This window comes from Phaenicophaeus curvirostris, chromosome 1 (assembly GCF_032191515.1).
Source record: "Phaenicophaeus curvirostris isolate KB17595 chromosome 1, BPBGC_Pcur_1.0, whole genome shotgun sequence".
NCBI classification, from domain to species: domain Eukaryota; kingdom Metazoa; phylum Chordata; class Aves; order Cuculiformes; family Cuculidae; genus Phaenicophaeus; species Phaenicophaeus curvirostris.
The window spans coordinates 138,931,889-138,957,287 of record NC_091392.1 but is presented as its reverse complement, the minus strand read 5'-3'; the positions used below and the strand labels follow the sequence as shown (position 1 = coordinate 138,957,287).

Sequence of the window (25,399 nt, the reverse complement as noted above, 5' to 3'; positions counted from 1 at the left end):
CACCTTTTCAGGAAGGCTGCTGAAGTTCTCCAAAACTCCAGAATTATGTGTGGCCACTGTCATTTAGCAGAGGACTTGTCTTCCATGGGGAAAAAAAGTGACAGCGAGTCTCTATTACTCATTGAGTCCAGATTTTAAAATCGCATATCAATAACAAACTCTTGTGCATGAACCTTGGACCCTTTAAGAATGGAAACCTAACTTGCCCTCACTTTTTCACTCAGTTTCAGCCTGGACAGAATTGTACTGATTTGCAGCATGTTATTCTGCCCTGGAAAAGAGCTGCTATACCCTAAGGGCTGCCTTTCTTCTTGTAACCCATAGGATAGAGAGACCACAGAAGCTTGTGCAATCTCCCATATAATCCATCTGTATTACAACCAAGATTCAAGTTACTTCCTTTCCAAACCAGGACCCACTCATGCCACTTACACCAAAGTTTATACCCCAGGCAACTGCTCAAGACTCCTTAGAAATTATTTTTAGGTCATTTTCACTCCTAGGTTCAGTGGACCACTACAACAGTCTTCATATAACTGTCCTTACAGTGGTCTTTGGTTCTCAAGAGCTGGAAAAAATAGCAAGAATTGCCATGGTATTCTTGTTGTCTTCTTTGCAGTCTCAGTTCCTACTGCTTCGGTTGCTGGCAAAGTGCATCTCCACAGCGCACTTGCCAAGCAGAATTACTGCTGTTGCCTCAGGGTCTGATACAGCTGGTAAACTTCCACCCTACTTTCCCAGCTAAGGGCTTCAGATAATCTTCTGGGCACAGCTACAGTGCTCTCATTCTGTGTCAGATACAAAATGATGTGATTTTCCTTTAGCCTAGATAAAACACTACAAACAACTGCTTTAATTAAAAAAAATTATCATTTTTATATACTAACATATACTTAAACATAACAGAGCAATCCAGGACATTACAGAAGAAACAATACACCCCTTCAGATCAGGCACAAGCAGTTTTCTTCCATTTCAGATCAGGGGAAAACCCATTCTATCCAGAAGAGATCATCACCCCTAAAAAAAAAAAAAAGTGAAACCTGTACAAACTTTGCTCATTCCCTTCTAAGAGACTCATGTCAATTACTCATCCATTCCTCTGGTTAGAAGCCCTAAATAAATCTATTAAATATTGCTCCTACCTCTTGACTGATCCTGAACACCCATACTATTTCATAGTCAAATTATCTACTTTTATAAAGCAACCTGGACACTTTTTATGCCAGCTCTTGGATACTGCTTGAATTAAGTAATAAGTGGCCAACAAGGATGGAACTAGAAGTGCAATGAGAGTTTAATTGGATTTGGATAAGACTGATGGAGAGGAACAGAGTTTGTTGGAGGAAATGCCACATAAACCTGAGGTTCCTCCTATGCAGTTGGAGTGTTCAAGATACATCAGACCACTGTAACATCAGTGATACTGTAGTATCGCAACGTACAAACCAAACTAACCCAAACCACATTGTTTTGCAGTACTACAAACATGATGACACAACTTCAGCAGAAGGAATAATGTTGTAACAACAAAACTCAGCCTCAGAAGACTAGATGGACCTTGGGAGTTTATATACTGTATATATGTAATGGTTTAAGGTAATGTAATTTCCATTCAGATAATGGTAACAGCTGTTATCCTTGAGGTACCTTTATGTTTCACTGCAAAATATTTGTAAACCAGATAATGCAGGTGGTTTTTTTTTTGCATCATAAGACATTAGTGAAGTAAGGCTCTGTTTTAAGAGATATTTGCAAATTTAGTATTTATCAACATTGTGCTTCTTGTTTTAGTTGATTTCTAATCCTCAAAATTACTACAACTATTATATGCAAGTGTAACAGTAATAAACTGAATAAAGAGATTAAGTGCTTTAGACTAGACATAAGGAAGAACTTCTTCACTATGAGAACGGAGAGGCACTGGCACAGGTTGCCCAGGGAAGCTGTGGCTGCCCCATCCCTGGAGGTGTTCAAGGCCAGGTTGGATGGGGCCTTGAGCAACCTGATCTAGTGGGAGGTGTCCCTGCCCATGGCAGGGAGGTTGGAACTGGATGATCTTTTAGATCCCTTCCAACCCTAACGATTCTATGATTGTATGATTCTAAGTGTATAGTAAGTATTGTGTTGTAAGTGCCTTGTAAGTCTTTGAAATTGCTTATCCAATTACCTACTTTAGAAAGGCATATGTAAGTTTTACGATTAGGAGGAGATTAAAATGATATGGGTAGAGAGAAATAAACTGTTTTCTTGAGATCTCTTGCACCTGGTTTTGTCTTGGTTCAGCCACACCAGGGAGAGATTCTGAGTATAAAAACTGGTCGGGTTTGAGCTTTTTTTAGAAAGTTGCCTGGTAGTTAGATGCAAAGTCTGTTAAATATGTATCATTTTTCCACTGTGCAAGCATAAAGTATCTCCTGTAATAAATTTCACTGTACATGTTACTAGGCTGTATATAGACCAGAAATGGATATTTATAATTAGCCTGTATTTGTTTTCACCTCTATCTTTGTTTCCAAGGGTTGCTATGGATAACTGTTCTTCCACCTCCTGCGTTCTCATTTTGCAGGTCTTGTGAGTCTCACAAGGATGAATACTCTCTTCCATAGCATTAAATATTTATACAATGACCTGATGAAGTAACCTAGATGAAAAAAAAAGGGCAATACCTCAAGAAGTATTGTGTTAGAAAAGCAACAAAGCTGGTGAAGGGTCTGGAGCATGAGTCTTATGAGGAGCGTCTAAGGGAACTGGGGTTATTTAGCCTAGAGAAGAGAAGGCTGAGGGGAGACCTTATCACTCCCTGAAAGGAGATTGTAGTGAGGTGAGTATCAGTCTCTTCTCCCAAGTAACAAGTGATAGGACAAGAGGAAATGGCTTAAAGTTGTGCTGGGGAAGTTTAGATTGGATAGTAGGAAAAATGCCTTCATTGAAAAGGTTTTCAAACACTGGAACAGTTCAGGGCATTGGTTGAGTCACCATCCCTGGCAGTATTTAAAAGATGGGTAGATGTGGTGTTTAGGGACATGGTTTAGTGGTGAATTTGGCAGTTTTAGGTTGACAGTTGGACTTGAGGATCTTAAAGGTCTTTTCCAACCTAAACAATTCTATGATTCTATGATATTCTGATGCTGAACCTTAACAAAAGAATACTGCAGTCTTCCTCTGTCTTCCTAGGACAGCTGCCTCAAGCAGTGAGAAATATGCTAACGAGAAGCATTTTCAGGAGTTTGCCTCTAAACTTGTATTTCCTGGGAAAGCTAAAATTTACGCTATAAAGTATGCCCAACAGTTACAAATGACAAAAATGTCCACTTTCATTCACACCAAGTCAAGATACCACGTCCCTTTTCCTTAAATAGATATTGCCACAATAACCCATTTCTGGATTGATTTATTTCAACATGTATCTGGGTATGGTAAGAACTGCAATGAAAATACATGATACAAAATATTTCTGCCTATCAAGGAGGGCAGCTTTCAGCTCAGAACTTCATGCTTTGAGAGAACAAATTCTCTTCAACAAAGACCTGTGGTTCTGTGATTGCCCAGAGGTATTGCTAAGAGAGACCTCTAGTTCTTCTCCGTGAGGGAGGGATGACTGTGTCCTGCCCTCCCAGAGCCTTAAAGTTGCTGAATGACAGCTGAGAGGGGCTGGGAAACTCATGATTTTGAGAAGCTGACCATGCCCTGTCAGTAGCGAAGAGTGAACTTTTTCATGTAAATAAATGCAGACTCTGGGATTTACTGTCAAATTAAATTGGAGAGATTATGGATCCCATAGTTTTCATGCAATCTGCACAACCTCTGGCAGTGGCAAACTTTCCCATTTTGTAGCCACATGCTCACTTGCCGATTGTCTACCTCTGCTCAGCACACTGGTGGTGTGGATCAAGTAGCACTACAGGTCACAGGTGGGGGCTGCAGTGGTGGCCTCGAGCTCCTCCCTGGTCTCCAGATGACTCGTGCTCTGCTGCTGCAGTGCACTGGACCTGGGAGGTGACACAAATTTTAAAAACCCCAAGGGAAATTAGGAGTGCTGGAAAGCAGCATTGCTCCCACACCAGAAACCCTGGCCTGGCAGGGCTCCCTCTATCCTTTTGCAAACCACGCACTTCTGCACATCTTCGTGCATCTCTCAGGCCTTCTGCATCCCTTCGTTCTGCTACATCCCTTGGTCCTCTAGCATCCCTATGAATATCCTCCTGCACCCTGCCATCCTCCTGCATCCATCTGCACATCCTCTGACCATTCTCCTGCACCCCTCTGAACATCTTACTGCATCCCCTTTGTCCTCCCGCATCCCTCTGTCCTCCCGCATCCCTCTGATCATCTTACTGCATCCCTCCATCCCCCCACATCCCTGTCCTCCTGCATCCCCCTGAACATCCTCCTGCATCCCTCATCCCTCTGAACACCCTCCTGCATCCCTCCATCCTCCTGCATCCCTGTCCTCCTGCATCCCCCAGAAAATCCTCCTGCATCCCTCTGAACATCCTCCCGCATCCCTCTGTCCTCCTGCACCCCCTTGAGCATCCTCCTGCTTCCCTCATCCCTCTGAATATCCTCCTTCATCCCTCAGTCCTCCTGCATCCCCTTGAGCATCCTCCTGCATCCCTCATCCCTCTGAACATCCTCCCTCATCCCTCTGAACACCCTCCTGCATCCCTCCATCCTCCTGCATCCCTGTCCTCCTGCATCCCCCAGAACATCCTCCTGCATCCCTCTGAACATCCTCGTTCATCCCTCAGTCCTCCTGCATCCCCTTGAGCATCCTCCTGCATCCCTCATCCCTCTGAACATCCTCCCTCATCCCTCTGAACACCCTCCTGCATCCCTCCATCCTCCTGCATCCCTGTCCTCCTGCATCCCCCAGAACATCCTCCTGCATCCCTCTGAACATCCTCGTTCATCCCTCAGTCCTCCTGCATCCCCTTGAGCATCCTCCTGCTTCCCTCATCCCTCTGAACATCCTCCCTCATCCCTCAGAACACCCTCCCGCATCCCTCCGTCCTCCTGCATCCCTCCGAACACCCTCCCTCATGTCTCTGTCCTCTTGCACCCCCCTGCCCCGCGGGGACCCCCTCGCCCCCCGAGGCCGGGGTGCCCCCGCACCCCCCGCCAGCAGCGGCAGCGGGGCCGGCGCGGAGAAACGGGGGGGGGGGGGGGGGGGTCAGCGCCAACCCGTGACGTCAGAGCCCGGCTGATGGGCCGGTGCCATGACGTCACCCCCGGCGGGCGCGGGCCGGGGCGGCGGCGCTGCCCGCCCGGAGCCGCCCCCGGCGGGGCGGGTGGCACCTCCCTCGCCTCTCCCGGCAGCGCGTCGGGGCGGGTCCCGGCGCAGCGCGGCGCAGGGCGGGTCCCGGCGCAGGAGCCGCTGGCCGGTGCGCGGGGGCCGCTGGCGGCGATGCGGATGGCGGTGGGGGCGGCAGCGGGAGACGGGGCGGCGCAGAGCCCCGGGCCCGCCGCCGTGTCGCTGGGCCTGAGCGTGGCCGTGGTCTCCAGCCTGGTCAACGGCTCCACCTTCGTCCTGCAGAAGAAAGGGATCGTGCGCGCCCGAGGGCGAGGTAGGAAACCCCCCCTCCCCCCGACCGCGGCTTCCCAGCCCTCCCTCCCCGGGCCCTCGGGCATCGCCCCCTCGCCCCGGGAGCATCCCGGCTTTCCCCTGGGCCGGGGGTGCTTCGCGCTGCGGCGGCGCCCGCGGCTGGGAGGTGGGAGCATCCACGGGGGCACCTGGAGCATCCACGGGGATCTGGGAGCATCCACGGGGAGATCTGGGAGCATCCACGGGGAGATCTGGGAGCATCCACGGGGAGATCTGGGAGCATCCACGGGGGAATCTGGGAGCATCCACGGGGGAATCTGGGAGCATCCACGGGGGGAATCTGGGAGCATCCACGGGGTCTGGGAGCATCCACGGGGTCTGGGAGCATCCATGGGGACCGGGGTCTGGGCAGACCCTCTGCGTGAGGCAGGGGAGGTGTCACCGCGGAGACACCCGTCCAGGCTGCAACATCGAGGTTTGTCACCGTAAGCGCGTCTGACCCCGGCGTTAGGGATGAGATGAGTTATGGGGGTGCAGAGCAAGGGAGGTTGGGGGGATGCGTGGAGCGGAGTCACCAGCAACAGCTTCCCGGTGTCTGGCCTGCGCCCTGCGCTTCTTTTGGTCTGTCACACAGCGCTGGGGACTCGCCTGTCCCTCTGAGGGTGCACAGGCAGTTTTACCTTGCGGTGTTTTCACGCGCTGCTGGGACTTTTCTACCCATTTCTCTGGCTCAGATAGTTTCCTGCTATGAACAGCCCCTGCGCATCTTTGTCACTTGTTTATCCTAGCTCTTCCATGGACACACACTGCAAGTTACCTCGGTCACGTGGCGATTTCCTTTTTGTTTCTTTGCTTTTTCATGTTGAAATCCCATGCCTCGTCATTAGTTTCTGAGATGAATGCGTTCAGGAACTGACTGTGCTGTATGGACAGTTTAGCCAAAACAAAGCTGTAAATTCACAGAACATTAAGATCTTCTGTATTTTCTTCTGAAACGAGCTTCTCATGCAGCATCTGAATAGCGTTTTTAGTTGCTTCTTGATGCTTTGAATATAGGAAAGCACAATATATTTATTTGTTCTTAAGATCATGCTTTTATCATAGATTCATAGAATCACCAGGTTGGAAAAGACCCATCGGATCATCGAGTCCAACCATACCTATCAAATACTAAACCATGCCCCTCAGCACCTCATCCATCTGTCCCTTAAACACCTCCAGGGAAGGTGACTCGACCACCTCCCTGGGCAGCCTGTGAGAGGAAAGTTGTAAACGCAGGCTGGGCGAAACATTTTAATTGTATTTATGTGGTCGACGACCATTTGTTTTGCAGGCAATTCTGTCTGTGTGTATGTGAGCATGCGTCTGTAGGTTCTGGGAACTCTTTCACATCAAGAATCCTTTTTAGTGACTACGACTTGCTAGCTATTTTCTCTGTATATGTATGTGTATATATATATATATGCACACGCACATGCATTTAAGGTGATTAGTGCTAGAGCAGCAGTGCATTTCCAGTGCCTGCTGCATCTAGCGTGCACAGGGTGGATTCAGTGGAGCAGAGCAAGCTTTCAACTATGTTACTACCAGCTGGCAGCCTGATCTAACAAGTTTATTTTGCCTTTTCTACAATGACCTCACGGTTAAGGGCCTCAGACAAATGACTGTTTTGCAAGCGTAGTCTCCCTTTCACCCCAAGATGGCTATAATTCGTTTTTATTGTCCACAGAGAGATCACATTTGCATCAGTAATACAAATCTTTTTTTGTAAGGGAAACAATGGGAAAAAGAAATGACTTTCCAACCCAAGGGAGCTGGAGAAGTTTCCATTTTGCAGTGTAGTTGGGTCTAATGACCCCCAAAGAGCTTTCAGTGGAGCGCTGGGTTAAGTGGGTGATGAGTTTGTGCCTGCCTGTGTTCTCCATGCACGCAGCTGGAAAATGTCCTGTTTTGAAGATATTTCTGATGTTTATTTGTGCCTCTTGCCAAGCAATTCATAGTATTTCTTATTGCCATGCTCAGTGTGGAGACATCCAAGCAAATACCCTAGGCTTCTCAGCAGTGCTGTTCTGTCTTGAATTTGGCAGTCAGAGCTATCAGCCAAAGATCATCAGTGTCAGATGATGTCTTTTTTCCACTGGCTTCAGTAGGTGTTGTATAATTAACAATGAGGCCCTTCAAGTCTTTACTATCTTCTCTAGTGAATCAATAGTATAGCATCAATGCAATTAGTAATTCTTGCTTAGTTAGAAACAGCAGTGAGTGACAAATATTGTGCAAAGTTATCTTACTTGAGTTAATATTTTCTATAATTTGTGCCCCCAACAGTGTTTTTATTTTATATGCAATAACTAAAGTCTAGAAAATTACACCCACTCCAAAGCTGGCCATTTTCATTAGTCATTTGCTATCTAATTTCAATTATATAGTGTGATTTCCAAGCATTTACTATGTTATACGTCTCTAGAGTTATAGATTACTGTGTTTTTCTTTCTTTCGGGATTTCAGCGTAGGTATAATATTGCCTGTTGCTCCAGCAGCTCTTGAGAGAGCATTTTCCCGAATAAATGCATAGTTGAATTGCTAGGAAGAGCAACAGAATGTACAAGCACAGAGTGATGCCAAGGTCATGCTTGCTGGAGACCAGGCTTTAGTTTACTAAGTGGTTATTAGCCTTGATGTTCTACGGAACCAGAACTTCTAAAATGTGCTGCACAGGCTCCCCGGTTACATCCCAAGGCAAGAGCCTATAGTCTGATAACAAAAATAATCATCCTTGAACTTAGGAGACACTAAGGGACAACGTAGAGGTTTTACTTCTGTCTTTGAAATGTGCTAAGTCAGGACTTCAGAGGCTTCAGTCACAGCATTTTCTAATGCTCAAATAGAGGAGGATGGTTCCACACTTTGGTACTGCGAAAACTGTGCTCCAGAACAATTTCTCTGCTACAATTACTCTGATATCATTTAATTGAGGTTATATTAGCTAACTAATTGATCCAAATAATGTTTCATTTCCATATATTTCCTATTCTTCTGGTAGAGGTTCTAATGGGTACGTTCAATGGTATCCTCACGTGCATTCAGTGACATTTTGGATGCTCACCTAAGTAATATCATGTTAGCACCGCATAGATGCTTCACTGGAAAGCAGAACTTCTGACCAATTTAGTCTTAAAGGCCAGTTTGGACTCTTAGGCCAAATCTAAGCACCCACTCTCTTGTTTTCCTCCCACTTAGTTGTCTTGGAGAACAGGGTTTTAAGATGAAGGGCTTTAATAGTTGAGACTGTTGAAATGATTCTGTTTTGTAGTTCAAATATTGCAATTTTATATTTTTCTAATATATCTTCTTATACTTCCTCTTCCAGGTACTTCGTACTTAACAGATATAGTATGGTGGTCTGGTACTATTGCAAGTAAGTATCTTACAAGGTTTGTTTGTTGGTTTTTCTGAAGGGAGCCGTTGCGTTTAGATGGTAAAATGAGACATTAGGAAATCTGTGTTCTCATCTTGAATCTCCTGCTCACTTGTCATGAAATTCCCACCCCTCAGAAATATCCCACCTTTAGTAAACTCTGTGTCTGAGAGGGCAAAGAGCTGGGACAATCCCAAGTCAGATGTCTTTCCAGATTTCGAAACCATTCGGTATTTGCAGCCATTGGCAGCCGCATGCTGCTCTGGCTCTGGGCTCCTGCACAGTTTGTGCTTCTGGGTCGCACTGGTCTACTCAGTTTTTAATAAAAGTCAAAGCTGAATAAGAAATTGTCACTCTGCACAAAAGGGCTCATTGAGCACGTTTTTTTTTTTTAGATCAGAAAGCACTTAGCCGGCTTCAATTGAAGAAAAATCCTTTTTGATTTCTACTTCAACAGATACAGTTTCGGTTTTGCTTTTAATCTACAAGGTTAATGTGAAGCCTTGTGTGATGCTGATAGGAGATCAGTGTAATTTCACTCTATTAGTATCTTTGTAGACTCTGCTCAGGCTAAGTTCACCCTCTGATGTGACTCCAGAGCATGGGGAGCAGCTAGCTTTCTCCTCTTGCAGTTCAGCCCTAGTTCTGCCCACTTAAAATCATACTCCACTTCTACACTTAAACCCAGCCCTTTGCCAATTATTTCAACATGTTCTTACACTGTTTCTGAGATGTATATGAGTTCAGCTGTGCTGCTTCTATCATGGCCACAAGGTAAGTCTTTGGTTTTGTTGTCTTCAAGCTATGCAAAAGGAATGGAAACCGATAGGTCTCCTCAAGGACAAAGTTCACAAGCGTAGAAGCCAACAGAACTTCAGAGGACAGTCCTCAGCTAATTTAACCTGAGTTTAAGTAGTACTTTGTCAGCTTCCTCCTCTGCCAGGACCATAACTGCCTAAGTAGCAATAAATGCATGCGTTCATCACTGCTGTTTATCGCTGGTGAGGCTCCTGTCTTGACTCTCTGAGCAGAAGGAGTTAAAGTAAGAGAGATTTTATTACAGGAGTTTATCTTGGTGAATCAGAGAAAACAATTTCATGCTTAAAAGAGCTGACTGAATTGAATAAAGGCAAAATAGCTGAAGGGAATGCTATCAGTTGGCTTTTGTCCACTAGCTAGGTGCAGATATTTCAAAACAAAGCCTCAGTAAGTTTTTACAAAGGAACCAAGGGAAGAGTTGCTTTAGGATATTATAGATTCAGAACTGCGACAGAGTCACAAACAGCAATAGCCAGGGCCAAGTAGGTACCTATGGGATGCAGAGAAAAGCATTGTTTGGGGAATTAGCAGTATCCCCAGTTATCTGGGTGAAATTATAACAGCTGATATAATTTTCTCAAGCAGGGAATTTGGAATTAGGATGACTAACAAAACCTGCATGAACTCTTGTCAACATGTTTTCACAATATTTGTTCAGATGGTGAACAAGCATTTCTGTCTTGGCATGCTGACTCAGCATAACACTGCCTAACCATTTTGGGGCCTTGGGATCCACTGGGTTACTGAAGACTTCAAAAGAAGGGCTGCAGATTCTGCTAAGGGATTTTTTTTTAAAGTCAAAAGAGTGATTGCAACATGTGTACAGGTATTTCAATAAGCATTAAACTAATTAATTAGCTAATTAATTAGTTTTAGTACAGGTTTTGATAGCAGCTTGTATGTGGCTGTTTTTTTATAGTGGATACATCTATGTTAGTGTTTTATTGCAGAGGGGGAATGTGCTTGTGAAGCAAATCTCCAGTTTGTCTCCACGGACTGGGTTTTATTTCATTTTGTGGAGCAGTGTTTGAGCTCCTAAACTGGACGTCTGAGATGAAACGGGGCTGGAAGATGCACTCTAGGAACATTTATAATGCACACCAGCTGCAAATAGACTTTGAGTCCATGAGAACAGGCTGAAGTTAGTCTGAAATAAGACCTCTGATATGCACAGAGCAGATATCTTTTGCTATAAAGATCTACTCCTGGTTTCCTTACTAATGTAGGCATGTCAGTGCGCATCAAGTTCTGTGTTGCAGTATCTTCAAGGATATTAGTACTCCATTAGCAAGATTCTAGCTTGGTGTGCCTTCAAGAACTGAAGACATGTCTTGACTTACAGCATTGGTGTATTTGGAGAGCAATTTCTGTCCAGGGCGGACTGGATAGGTTGGCAGCAAAGGTCTTCTACATCAGGTAGATGGTAGCAATTACTGAGATTCTTTTTATAACTGGTCTTATGTAGTCCTGGTCTTTCGTTCATGGTGGTAAGAGACTGTTACTATTACTTCGTGGTAATACTGAAAACTTCGGGTAAGTTCAGTTGCCTTACAACACGTGCATTTTGAAGCCTTGGAGAGCTAATTTATGGATTGGTGTTGGTGCCATCTGTTAGGCTTCTTCCAACAGAAGGTTAAAGCATCTGACCTCCAAAAAAGCAGCATTTTGTCAGAGTCATTTGGAAATATATGCAGTCTGCAGAAACAGAGTGTGCCAGCTGTGCCTGGTCCTCCATGAAAGATCTGCCCCAGTGCTTTCAGATGCCTTGATGATAATGCCAAAGTTGTCTCATACATCTGCTGAAAACCAAGCCTGAGGCCGATAGCTGAGTTTCTCAGTTCCCAGGGGCAGGGAGTATGCAGGAGACCATCACTGACTCTTAGCACTCTAGAAATGCTGCTCATTAACTTTCCTGGCTCACTCCTGCACATAGAGAAAGACTCAGTGAATTGAATTACTGTAATTTTGCCACACTCTGCAGTTTTGCAAGTTTGTTTGTCTCCTTTATGTTTCCTGTAGGTTGCACATGTTGTCAGCTCTACTGATAATGTGAGCTAATTTGGTAAATTAATCAATGTTTGCACAACACTTTGCAGATGTAAAGAACAGGATGATGGTAACAATACTTGACGGTTAAGGGCAATGCCAGCTTGAGCATAAATACATCTCGGATTCTTGAAATGTTTTTAAATGCTGATAATGGCTCTTAACTGGAAATTTGAGCTGTCTATGTTCAGTTTCAAGGTTCTTGCCAGTTACCACAGACCCTGTAACTATGCAAGCATCATGTTGACATAGTATAAACTTGCCAGCACTTGCAAAAGCATCCAGCTTTTCTTCTCTAACCGAAAACTTGAATGCATGAACTGTTTATCACAGCTGTGAGGTGCAATAGTGTGGTACATTTTGGATTTTACTTTTGTTGGGGGAAAGAAAAAAATAAGATTTTGAGGCTGCTATTATGACTTGTGAAGGATGTGTTCTTTTTACAGTGGTCGGGAATTTTGATGTTATATACTGTTGTGAAAATTTGATATGTTCTACTTTATATTGAAGAACCTTTATGCATGTGATTAGTATTTTATTATTAGGTTGCTTTCCTTAGTACTGTCCTTATTTTCCCTCCCAAAAGTAACACTGCTGTTGGGAACTGTAATCAAGTGCATTTGTGTTACTTATATGCACATTTTAAAGCTGAAAACATGGGTTATATATACTTTTAGCTCTCCTCATATAAAAATATTTGAGTGTAATATTGATATAGTTGAGTGTAATCAATGAGTGTTTCTAATTCATAGTCTTATTTATATTCAACTAAGAGAAGTTGCAAATGAGATTATTTACCATGCCCTCTTGTTTCTTCTTGTGTGGCAAATATAAATCCTATATTAAAAAGTACTTTAGAAACAAAAAAATCCTAGTCATTTGATTTAAGTGCAGAATTAATAGAGCTAAGCAAATCTGTAACATCTGTTTTCCAGTATTTTCCAAACAGTATTGGGTAAGTTTTATTACTTCTCTTTACAAAGGGATTTAAAGGCCTATTTCTGGTTCTTTTGACAGTGGCTCTGGGTCAAATAGGGAATTTCTTGGCCTACACTGCTGTCCCAACTGTGCTAGTGACGCCCTTGGGAGCCCTTGGTGTTCCATTTGGGTAAGAGTTTGCTTTTCTTGTTCTTATCCGAATGTTGTTGCTACTTAATAGAAAGTCAGATAGACTCAGTGATCACTGGAGGTCCACTGAGAAGATGTAAGGGTTATGACTGTTAAAGTTGCATTAGAACTTCACCTATTTCTGTTCTCCCCATCAAAGTGACGGGAGGGGAAGGCAATGGTGAAGAAAGGGTTCCTGAGTATCTTCTGCTTTAACTGTTGCTGTGATCTGGAACAGATAAACATTTTTCCTTTCGCTGTGCTTATTCTGCACTCTTCTGCCTATTCTCTTCTTTGCAGTTCCCTTACTATGTAGATCTTTTCTTCTGTATCACATTCTTTCTCCCCCCTGCTATCCACAGCCCGCATATGTTTGATGCTGATTTTCATTTAATTGGATTTGGCACCATTTCCTGAAGCGAGGGAGTCCCTTGCATATGGATGCCCACAGCTTCTTGAATGTTATGTTCATGTAAGGGAAGGGAACAAAAAAGGCAGTGAGTGTTCCTGAAAGGAGTTTTAATATGCAACCAAATGTTTTGTGAACTACAATTGTGAAACTAACAGCAGTGAAAAAGTACAATTATTTAAATCAAAGCCATACGTTGCCTCGAAATTTTCCGGTTGTCTGCTGAGTTGTGTATTTGACTGCATACTGGTCATCTGCTTCAGAGTGTGGATTGATTTGTACGGGCTTCGTTGCTGTCTTTAGTCTTATACTCCTTGAAGCACACTGCTAGTGGTCTACTTACCACCTATTATTTTATCCTAGGCCACATAATTTTGTGTGTTTCAGTCAGCTACGTGTCTGAGCTGAGTCCTGTGATCTTTGTAACCAAAGGCCACTTTTAGCTTATGACTGCATAGTACCTATAAAATGGGGCTTGGTGACATCTCACGAAGTTGTTACTGGGTAGATACCTGCCTCGGGTGCCAGATGCACCTTTCGGGAGTGTTTTTGAGGAGGTGCTGTGGTGTTGCTTTGAGGGTGTTGTGGTTGGGGTTTTTGTGTTTTGGTTTGGTTTTTCTGAGATAAAACATTGAGGATTGAGTAAGACTGAGACTGGATGGATCTTTCCTAAGATAAATCAGAAGTGCATTTTGTGGATCCACCAACATTTGATACTATTCCTTTAAGAGGGAAATTCATGTGGCACATCACTGTTGGAGCATTATTAACAGGACATAGTCAAACTTTTAATTTTCTTCCTCTTTGTGAAAGGTCCATTTTAGCTTCTTACTTACTGAAAGAAAAACTGAACATTCTTGGCAAGCTGGGATGTTTGCTGAGCTGTGCTGGGTCTGTTGTTCTCATCATCCATTCCCCAAAATCCGAGAGTGTAACGACTCAGGCTGAGCTTGAAGAGAAGCTTACAAATCCAGGTACTTTGTTCTTTTATTAACGTATAATGATTTTGTGAGACTGATAAAGAGCACGCAGGAGGAAGAGGCTTGCCACTCCTGTCAGTAACGAAAATTGACTTGTGGAGAAACCACAACGTGGCAGAGGCAAACCAATACAGCTTTTGTGTGCTAAAACTATGCCTTGCTGTATTTGGAATTCAACAGATTTGTTAATACATGTGCACAGAAAGGAAAATGTGGATGCTTTTGAAAACATCCTGCACAGCAAGCTCAGAACAATGGCTGCTTGATCCTGGAATTTTCTAAAATTATGAAAAAGTGTATCTTGCTACTTAGAGATAAAAGATAAGATCCAGGATCTCAATTTAAGTTGTTTTATATAACACAAAAAATACTGATTGTCTTTTGTTCTTTAATTTGGCATATTTTTTTTATCTTCCTAGCAGATTTTTTGCACAATAAAGGTGTGTAGAAATGTATGCCGAGATGCCTGTTCTTACTCATGGAGAATGTAAAGCCCCATTACCTCCTGGAAGACACATACTAGTGCTAATAAGTGCCAGGCCCATTTTTATTTTTCTTGCATAAGAGCTAAGCTTCCAACTGTTGTAATTTCCTTTAATTGCTTTAGATAAGAGAAACTCAAACCTAATAACATCAAGTATCCGAAAGATTTGCAAACAAAGAATAGAAAACAATTACCCTGGTCTAAATTTATCATTTCAATCTGACCAACTGGAAATAATTTCTTTAAAACTTCAAAGCATGAAACGTTTTTCACCAATCTAATCTGCATAGCAATGCTGTAATGTAAATGATATAGCCTTCCAGTTCTTCCAGTTCTCCCTAGTAACCTTAATGGGATCTAACTTTATGTGTAAGGTCTTTGCTGGATCCACTCATAGTGCTTTATTGAACTGGTTATGATGAGGTGTTACCTCTGCTAGCTGTCACAGGGGCCCTTAAGGAGTATAATCCTGATGGAAGAAAGAATGAAAAAAAGTAAAAGCCATCTTAAATCCAGTTCAAACGTGCAACAGCGTGTATCTTACTACGTGGTGATTTGCCTTACACAAATAACATGACAACATCATCAGTCACAGATGCCCACATCACCTGTAAAAGCTCAGTGATTTGGATCTATAGTCAATACAAATCTTAGTTGAGATGTATACAGGAAGTTCACTGGTATGACATGATTTACCTGCTAAAATCTTTAGAGAAAAGAGTTCTCACCTTGCTATTATCTTGTTTTCTTTTTGTTTTCCAGTTTTCGTGGGTTATCTCTGCGTAGTGCTGCTAATGCTTCTCCTGCTTATCTTCTGGATAGCTCCAGCACATGGACCTACTAATATCATGGTTTACATCAGTATTTGCTCTCTGTTGGGCAGTTTCACTGTTCCCAGCACAAAAGGCATTGGGCTGGCTGCTCAAGATATCTTTCACAATAACCCCTCAAGTCAAAGGGCTCTGTACCTCTGTCTGGTACTTCTGGCAGTATTAGGATGTAGCATTATCATTCAGTTCAGATACATCAATAAGGCACTGGAATGTTTTGACTCCTCTGTGTTTGGTGCCATCTACTATGTTGTGTTTACCACCCTAGTCCTGCTGGCTTCAGCCATTCTTTTCAGGGAGTGGAGTAATGTAGGAGTAGTAGATTTCTTGGGAATGGCTTGTGGATTCACCACAGTATCTATTGGAATTGTTCTTATACAAGTCTTCAAGGAATTCAACTTCAATATTGGGGATTTAAATAAACCAAACATGAAGACAGATTAAAATATTTTTTGGGGGAAACTGGATGGCTCAGGGAAGGATGCAGAGCCTTTCATTTCTAGGTTACTGATTTAAATATGATTCAGGTTGGTAGTTACCCTTTGATGATTTGGTGGCCTATGTGAAATGGATTGGAGGCCTCCATCCAGTTTCAAAGGAGCAGTTGTCCATGTACCCTAGTTAACACAATATATGACTTTAATTGGAACCACTGATTGAGTCAGCATAGAGACTGATGTATTTCCTTAGTGTAAAAGGTAATCCCTCAGGAAAGACTGAGGGATATTCTGAGACCTGTGCGTGAAAGCTTGTACTGTGGCTTCTAAGGTACCATTTCTGTGGGCACAGAACATCAGTTTCTAATGCACTCAATCTGACGCCTTTCATGAGTGATGTATGGGGGGAGGAGAAAGTGGGTGGAGCAATTTGTTTATCTCAACATAGCAATGTGTTCACCGTCAAGGCTGTGAATTCTGAAACAAATGTTGGTTGACCCGTGGACTGCAAATTTGTCCTTTTTAGTGACTGTCTCAGTAACTTGGTCTGCCATGCGGTGAAGACACTAGGGAGTTTTAAGTTGAATTCTTTATAAAGAGCAGTGGACCCTGAAAAACCTTTCACTAATTACTTATCAGCTGATGGTAGTGTCCAGGTATGCATTTTTCTTTGTAATTTACGTGCATTAAGACATACCACATTCATTTGAGAGTTTTTAATTGGGAGCAGACAGAAAGACTTGGAAAGATGTGGAAATGATGCACAGACTCATTGCTTATATGGTGGTTTATTTGTAAGCAGCTCAGAACTATTTCAGTGCCTTTGTAATCCAAAAATACTGCATAAATGTGAATGTATCTGTTTCAGATGGCCTATATCGGTTTAATAATCCAATTTCATTGTTTATAATATTGGACTGTATTCAAATTCTAAACATGTTAAGCATCCAGGAGCCACAGAGTTTTGGAAGAATTTACAAAGCTGAACTGAAACCCTTAGACACCTTGACAGTTTCTGAAAAACCATAGTCCTAATGGGAAGAGGTAATCCAAGGGAGGACTGTTAAAAGCGGTCCAGCATGACTTCGTTCTAGTTAAGTGACTAAATACAGGAAACCATTTTGTGAAGCAGCTACAAAAAAAAGCAGCAACCACAAAGAAAAAAAAATTAAGAGAGAGAAGAGCATGAGATTTCTCAGAGCTCAAAAAGGATGGTCTGATCCTCTTGTAACGTGGGAAAATGAGGTTAAAGACTGAAAAAGCATAGGCATTCAGAGATAAGTTTCAGATATCCAACTGGGATAGACGTTCAAATTCAGTAATTTACAGACCTGTGTGAACAGTTCAGCAATAGTATTTTGATAAGTAGTACAAATTGCTTAAGCTATGATTGGAATTATTCTGAACTGTTCAGTTTAAACCATTTAGAGAATATTGATATGTCAAAGCAAGAAATAGTTAATTTTCATGTTGTACTTATATTTGGTAGTTAAAACATCACAAGTCAAAAGCTTGTAAGGAAAGCTTGAAAAGTCATGAATGTTGGTTTCTATTTAAGTACAAAAATGGAAAGGTTCAGCGGAACTCAACATCTCTAATTCAGAACATCTCTTGAAACAGACAAAAAACCCCAACGTGATTACGAGACAGCATTTGAAACAGTTCATGACAGTTGAGCAAGAAATCATGAATGTAGCGTTGTGGCTGGCTGATAGGGATGTGGACGTTGATGAATGGGGAGTAATGGTGTCCACTCTCGTGACATTTTTTGTTGACCAGAATTAATGTTAGCTTACAACTCAGGCTCCATTTTAATTTAAAAGGAATGTTAAAAACCCTTCTGATGGCAGCAATAATTGGGAACAGTGAATCCTAAAGATTTAGTATTCTGAAGGGACTGTTTTGAGGGAATAAGATCCCCACTATGTTGTGTGCTAGCTTGTTTTATCACTGCAAACTTGGGGAGGGGGGGAAATGACTGTCAGTTGGCAGAAACACACATTGTTATAGGCCAGCACAGAAACTGGGTATCTTTGTGAAATGAAGTAGTGCTAGCAGAGAAAAGAGCATCTTCACGGATTTTCAAATATCATGTATGGTTTTTAGAAATTTTGAGAATTGTAGATGAGAGGAACTGGACTATGAAAGCTGGTTGAAACTAACCTCTTTACCATTATTGATAGGAAGACGGTATCTTCTTTGTCAGCAGACAGTTATGTTTTGTCGTATTAATTCCCTTTTTTTTTGACTGAACCTGGAATTGTACATAAATTATGAGACCTGTGGTGGCCTACTTTTTAAAACTATTAACTGTCTTCTGAAGCATTCGTCTTCTGAAAATTAAAATTCAGAGTTCATGAGTTACATGTTGATTTTGTACTAGCCTTTAATCTTTGAAGACTTAGGTTACAATAGAAATTACTGTGGTGTCATTTTAGTCCTCCTTTGGCCATATCTGTGTGTCTTGGTTTGTTTTAAAGTTCATACCTATTTATTTAGAAAGTGCCTATCCTACTATGTTAGGAGTGGATGCAAATTATTAGCAAATATTAGATCCAAAATAACTTGACTGCCCTATCTATACCTTGCAGGTTTCTGCACCACACACACAAGTATACTTGATAAGCAAGTTTACTTGATCTTATTCTTATGCAGAGTAAGAATAAAGTAGGAGCCGTGTTATGTGGTTCTCTGACCCACACTTACAGATGGTAAATGTCTGCATAGGTTTCTTCTCTCTTCCACAGCTGCTTCTTACCGGTGATGAGCTTTCCAGAGATGTCTAGTTAACCTTGTTTAAAACAGATACGTCAAAAGCCAGCACATAAGGTGAAAGAAATTCTCGTGGCCTTGCACATCATTTATATCTGCAGCCTTTTACATTATGAATGCTGAATAATGAAAACCTTTATTTTTGCACCTTTGCTCGGTATGCAGCAGTGTTCTTTTGAGTTCTGCTGTACCTGGATCTAGTTCAGTTCTAACTTCAGAAATGTAGTAGCATTTTATGTTGTCACTATTGGTACAATTCTTCCTCCCTCCATCCCATGCCTTCCTTGTTATAGGTGTCCTACCTTTTCTAGTCCCATTGCTTTTCCAATTTAAAAGGAGGTACCGTTGAAGCTGAATTTTAGCTGTTCCCTCTTTTCATCCCACCCTTTTGACAAGTAAGCACTTTGGATATGACAGATATCTGAGTTCCATCATCTCAGGGAGCAAATGTGCATAGTTGTCTCCTGAGCTTTGGTGTCCCTCACAGGTCTGCCCTTTTCACGTTCTCTTTGCATTTCATATTTATAGATAGTTATGAGCCAGATGACTTCAGTTCTGATTCCAAAGTAGGAGTGGGAGAGGCTACAGAAAAGTGGACTTAACCACAGCGGTGGAATGCATTTGAATTAAATTCAGATCCACATGAAAGACGTTTCACTCTCTATGTCTGGCTTCTATTATACTTGTCAAACATATTTACTTGGTACTCACTTGGAGATAGCTCTTTTGATCATTATCCCTTCAGTGTATGGAGGATTTACATGTGTCAGTCACGATCTTTATTAGGTGTTGAACACAAAAATCCATCAAATGTTCAGTAGGAGAATAGAAATCTTTTTGATACAACCAAAAAAAAAATTTGTTACACCTTAAGTACTTATTTAAAAATGAAAAATAGCTAAACAAGCTATCTGCTGTATTGACTTTCCAGGATTCTGTATGTGTAAATAGAGCCTATTTATTAGTGAGCTGCACACTTAACATCAGTTAGAACCTGTTATACCACAGTTTGACAAGTGAGGCTTCCTATTAATAATCTCAATTTATATGGAACATAGTGTTTTTCTGAAGTAACTAGCACTGGAAAATGAAACCACTGGATTTTATTTATTGAAATACTAGAATCTGAGGTTTAACTTCCCTTTTTATTTAAAAAATAGAGGATTTGTATTTGAAGAAAGATTCAAGGTTATTAAACATAGAGTGCTTAAAATGGTTTGTTGTTTGCATGTTATACACCTCTTACCTTCTTGTTTCATTAATATAAAACATCAAGGATTCTACAGATCCTCTTCAGTTGTCCTGAGATGGTGTAGCTGCTGAAATTTTGCCATTAAATGAAATGTTTATCTACTACCTGTTATCTTTTCTTTACAGAGATTAGTCTTTGTAATAATTCTTTGGTGCTACTGAATATGGGCATAAGTGATGCAGAACCATGTTAAGCACCAATGTTGTCAACAGTTATTACTAGTGCCCAAGTGTTTCAGACACCCATGTTGAAATGTTATGGATTAAGAAATCTTTTTGAAAAGCTGCAAATAAGTTTTTTTTAATCCTTTTTTTGTTGTGTCTCCCTTTCCCCCCACCTCACACCCCCACCCCCAGCCCGGCACCCAAGAGTTGCTTTACAGAGTGGAAAATATTACACAGAAGGGGTATTTTTAAGTTAAATCTTTTTTCGACTGTGGAACTTTCCTTTTTTTTTTTTTTAATCTTTTTTTCCCTGGAATGTAAAAACTAGTTCTAATGGGATATGGGGAAAAGGCAGATGGCAACAGACATACAGTGTCAGGTTTGATTGCTTCAATGCTATTGCAATATAGTTACTACAGATTACATAAAAATGGTTTATTTTATTAGCTTCCAAATAATGTATATATAGATTTGTTAATGGCTTACAGGTCAAGCTTACTCTCTTTGCTTTTTAAGAAATAGTTATAGGCATGTTGTATTTGCCTTGTGTAAATTATAAAAGGCTATTTATTAAGTTTTCTGATAACTAATCTATTTATTAACCTGTATTGTTTTAAAATAAATGATTTATTTCTAGCTCAACCCCTGTTTTGTGACTCCTCCTTTTTATCACACAAGGGAAGAAAATCAGTTTCCCACACACCTAGCTGCTGTACAACCTAATCTCAATTCCAAAGCCTGTTACCCTTCAATAAAATAGCAGCCTTGATTTTATTGAGTAGCAGATTCTTTCATGTGATCAGATCAGTTGCCACATAAAGGACTCGGTTGTCGCATAGTGGTGGCTGTAGGCAGTGTCTTCATTGTACTCAATTTTCTCACAGGTGAAACGAGCGCTTCTCTGACAGCAATGTTTGTTGGCGCCTGAGTGACTTCAAACTGTGTCTTAAGCATTACAACACGCTCTGTTCATGCACTCTCTACACTGGCTAATTGCAAGAGCTTTTATTTCAAGATCTACTACTCCACAGCTGGGTGTGCATTGAGCAGCAACAGCTGTAAGAAAGTCTGTGTCACCAGTCTGATTTACTATCACAAGAGCTTCCTTTGGAAGGAGTCACTTGGAAAATAACAGTGGCTGCCCATCTAATATCTTTCATCTGAATTTCCTAGGTCCTCATATCAGGTGGTGGCAAATACATAACTTCCAGGCATGGTTTTTGGTTTGGTTTGGTTCTGATGAAGAACTGTTTCAGTCTTTGCACTCATGTTTCAGACTATGTATCAGTATTACTGCTGGTCAAAATTAGAAGTTATTTTTACACAAGGAAATCAGCTCCTCTCCAGTATAAATTGGTGTATGCGATGGAAAAGATTGGCATGGATTCTTGACTGGGTTTGTCATTGCAATTTTATTTTTAAAAGTGTTGATAATATTAATGCAATGTACAAAGATAGACCAGAAAACAAGAGTGGCTTTCCTTTCTACATGCAGCATCTCTGTTCTTTAAATAAATAGGATAAGGAATATGTATTTCGAGAACATGTATTTAGCAGGAAAATTCAACCCAGGTCTGTTCTTATGCACCTCCAGAGTTCGGCCTCTAAGGCAGCATTGTGGTAAAAGCCAACGTGCCATTTACACTGTTATCCTTGCATGGGTTATAACCAGTCCTGAACATATGTATCTCACTCACACATTTAGTAGGAAGAATGTTAAACACCACAGTCTTGATAGTGTCCCATTGATTTTTCTGAGTTTTTTCCTGCGAGCTTCAGTCTTGAGCAGAGTCCCTTGTACATGACGGTGCAACTGTTGTACGAGTAGACTGACAGGCATGTCTTCTTTGTTCTGTTCAGCTGCCTTTGTTCAATGCAGCAAGGATGTGGCCACCAGAGGCCCTTTTACAGCTGCCTGGTTCCCTAATCAATTTTCTGCCAGGTACAGACCTCACTGGATTCACCCCCCCTGGAAGGATGCTTTAAAACTCTGCCAGCTGGTGCCATTCTGCCCAGGGACAGTGTAGCACAGAGTGGCTCTGGGGAGCTGGCGCATGGTGACTTTCACTGTTGTCTCTTCACTGTGTGTATGTGGTTGGAAATTACTGCACAAGCGTCAGTTGGTATGCGACACAAGCGAGACTGCCTGCCAATCTGGTAATGTTTCCTGAGGTTGGTTGGGTGGTATTTTTGCTCTTTGTCCTTTGAAACCTTATGTTTATACACAAAGTAGATAGTAAGTCCTGAAAAAACAGTCCATAGCCTTGCAAGAGTATCTATGCTAGCCAACCTCTCATGTGAAATTCATTGAGTGTAAAGATGGCTTGTGCTGCTGAGTTACCCTACAAGACTGGGTTGGGTTAGACAGATTCCCACCCTTCTGATGGCTGGGAGCTGCAGATACTTTACAATTGTGCCTGAAATATCATACCTCTGAATAAATTATTCAGAGATGCTTTGAGTATTTTCTGTTACTGAGCAGAAGCCCTGGCTTTGAAGTAAAGATACAGGATGAATTGAGAGCACTTCAAAAATGTCATATTTTGTGTGAATAGATGTTAGGCGGAACTAGCAGATGAAGAAACATGAGGAAGAGGATTAACAGATAATGCCTGAGATTCCACAAAGAGCGTGTAGTGCTTAAAGGTATCAAGTTACTTTCATGTGTTGGTTCCCTTCGTTATAGTTTGGGGTTGGTTGAGAGGTGTTTTTGAAAGGAGGTGAGTAGAAGGAGATGAGAGTAAAAGGAGAAGACTAAACTTCTTCAGACATTGTCACTGTTGAACTCAGGAATATTTGTAGATGTGTTTCCAAAATTTGACATGATCTTAAGCTCATTAATTTCTTTAGCTCCTTTAAACTGTCTTGGGTGTTGGTACTTACATGCTTCCATTTATACTGCCCTGTTTTAGATGATAAATTTGTCTTTTTTTTTTTTTTTTAATCCATATAAGGAGTCCTTTTCTACAGCTGTTGAACTTCTTCACAGAGTTCACAGTTTTGGTATCTTGTAATTTTTGGTATATGCATAATTACATAGGTAATAACTGCATACTGTTTAGCGTGGGTTTTTACATATATATACATACATATATATAAAACCCTACTTTTCTGCAGAAGTGCAAGGTTCACGTCTTGAATACTAGACTAGTTTTAAGCTGGAGAATGGAATGATGCCTTAGGGAATAAAATAGGCCTAAAATTAATCCATATGGTTTGAGTGGCCTAGAAATAGTAGGGGTTATGTGGCAGTGTGAAGGACTGTCTTAGAATCATAAAATGGTTTGGGTTGGAAGGGACCTAAAATATCATCTAGTTCCAACCCCCTCCTGCTGTGGGTAGGGACACTTTCCACTAGATCCGGTTGCTCAAAGCCTCATCCCACCTGGTCTTGAACACCTCCAGAGGCAAGGCATCCATAACTTCCCTGGGCATCCTGTTTCAGTGCCTCATCATCCTCACAGAAAAAAAAAAAAATCTTCCTAATCTAAATCTTCCCTCTTTCAGCTTAAAACTGCTCCCCCTCATCCTAGCACTGCATTCCCTGATAAAAAGAGGCCTTTCCTGTAGGTCCCCTGTAAGTATTGGAAGGCAGCTGTAAGGTCTCCCCAGAGCCTTCTCTTCTCTAGGCTGACCGACAACAACTGTCCTTATAGCAGAGGTGCTCCAGCCCCCTGATCATCTTTGTGGCCCTCCTCTGGACATGCTTTAACAGGTCCATGTCCTTCCTGTGCTGAGGACGCCAGAACTGAACACAGTACTCCAGGTGAGGTCTCATGAGAGCAGAGTAGAGGGGCAAAATCACCTCCCTCGACCTGCTGGTTGCATTTCTTTTGATGCAGGCCAGGATACGGTTGGCTTTCTGGGCAGTAAGCAAGGATGAAAGTAGATTAATTAACCATGCAATTTACTCAACCCCATTAAACGCCTCTTTCCCTTATTGTGAGTTTTGTGTCAGTCTGTCTTTTCTGTAGGAATGTAAAAAATGGGTAATGTGCATTATGGCACTTTTCCTGAAGATTTGTCTCCAGTGCAAACATCTCTTTAGCTATACACCTGGCTTGGAAGAAACCTCCTATTTTAAACTCTACTTGTTTGTGACAGCACCTGGCATGCAGATCCTATTGCAGAGCTGGAGATGTGATAAAGCAAGTTGCAGTTCATAAAACAGCCAACCCTTCCACGTCACACTGCTATTACAAAGCAATTTTGTCTCGGTTCTAGGGCAATGGTGAAGTTTGGGTGTTACTTCAAAGAAAGGGTTGTAAAGCACCGGAACCGCCTGCCCAGGGAAGCAGTGGAGTCACCGTCAATGGAGGTATTTAAAAGATAGCCAGCCGTGATGCTTAGGGACATGGTTTCATGGTGGACTTGGAAGTGTCAGGTTTACAGTTGGATTCAATGTTCTTAAAGGTCTTTTCCAACCTAAACAATTCTGTGATTCTGAGTGCCTGGGCAAGACGTGGGGATGAACCAGGCATGGCTGCAGTGAAACAGCATTGTCGCGAGATGGTGTGGCACCCGTTAAAGGGCATTTTAAAACCCGTAGTCAACACTGGGCAAGGCAGAACTGTTCCTGCAGTGATATCAAATGCTGGTAAATAAGCAAATAAACTCTCTAAGACCCATTTTGGAGTTTTAGAAAGCAAATGTCCTTTAATCAGGCCTGGACAACATGCGGGAGCGATTTCCATCAACCATGTGCAGCGAGACAAGAGCTGGGACAGAACGATTTCCCACTTCAATGCATAAGGATAAAATTTCCCAGAAATCTTGTGCATATTCTCTTACTTTCCAAGGTGTAATTTTAACGTTATTACGAACTTCACAACAACCAAAGCCCTTGCTAATTTGGAGCCGGCTCCAGCTCTGCCTGATCTCGCGTTTGAGAGAGGGAAAGGCTGCGAACAGAGGTGATGACAGAGGACACATCAGCACAGATCAGGTAGGGAAGAACACTGCTTGAAAGAAAACACGCTGTCACAGGGACAATCTGACTGGCTTTCAAAAAACAAATACAATTGCTTAGACGAAACTTAACTCTGTTTCAGCCTAAATCACAAACATTCTCCTTCTCCCGCCGCGGCCACGGCCCCTGCGAGCAGCGGTGCCCGGACCGGCCGCCAGGGGGCGCCC

At 42.1% G+C, this 25,399-nt stretch overlaps 1 protein-coding gene across 1 annotated transcript; it reads left to right on the top strand.

Moving 5' to 3' along the window:
• The first annotated feature begins 5,345 nt into the window (after nt 1-5,345).
• NIPA1 (NIPA magnesium transporter 1) lies at nt 5,346-16,484 on the top strand. The gene is made up of 5 exons (XM_069875951.1): nt 5,346-5,567; nt 8,916-8,963; nt 12,846-12,936; nt 14,158-14,318; nt 15,571-16,484. The coding sequence occupies exons 1-5, from the start codon at nt 5,408-5,410 to the stop codon at nt 16,080-16,082; spliced, it is 972 nt and encodes a 323-aa protein (XP_069732052.1). The 5' UTR covers nt 5,346-5,407; the 3' UTR covers nt 16,083-16,484.
• Nucleotides 16,485-25,399: the final 8,915 nt, after the last annotated feature.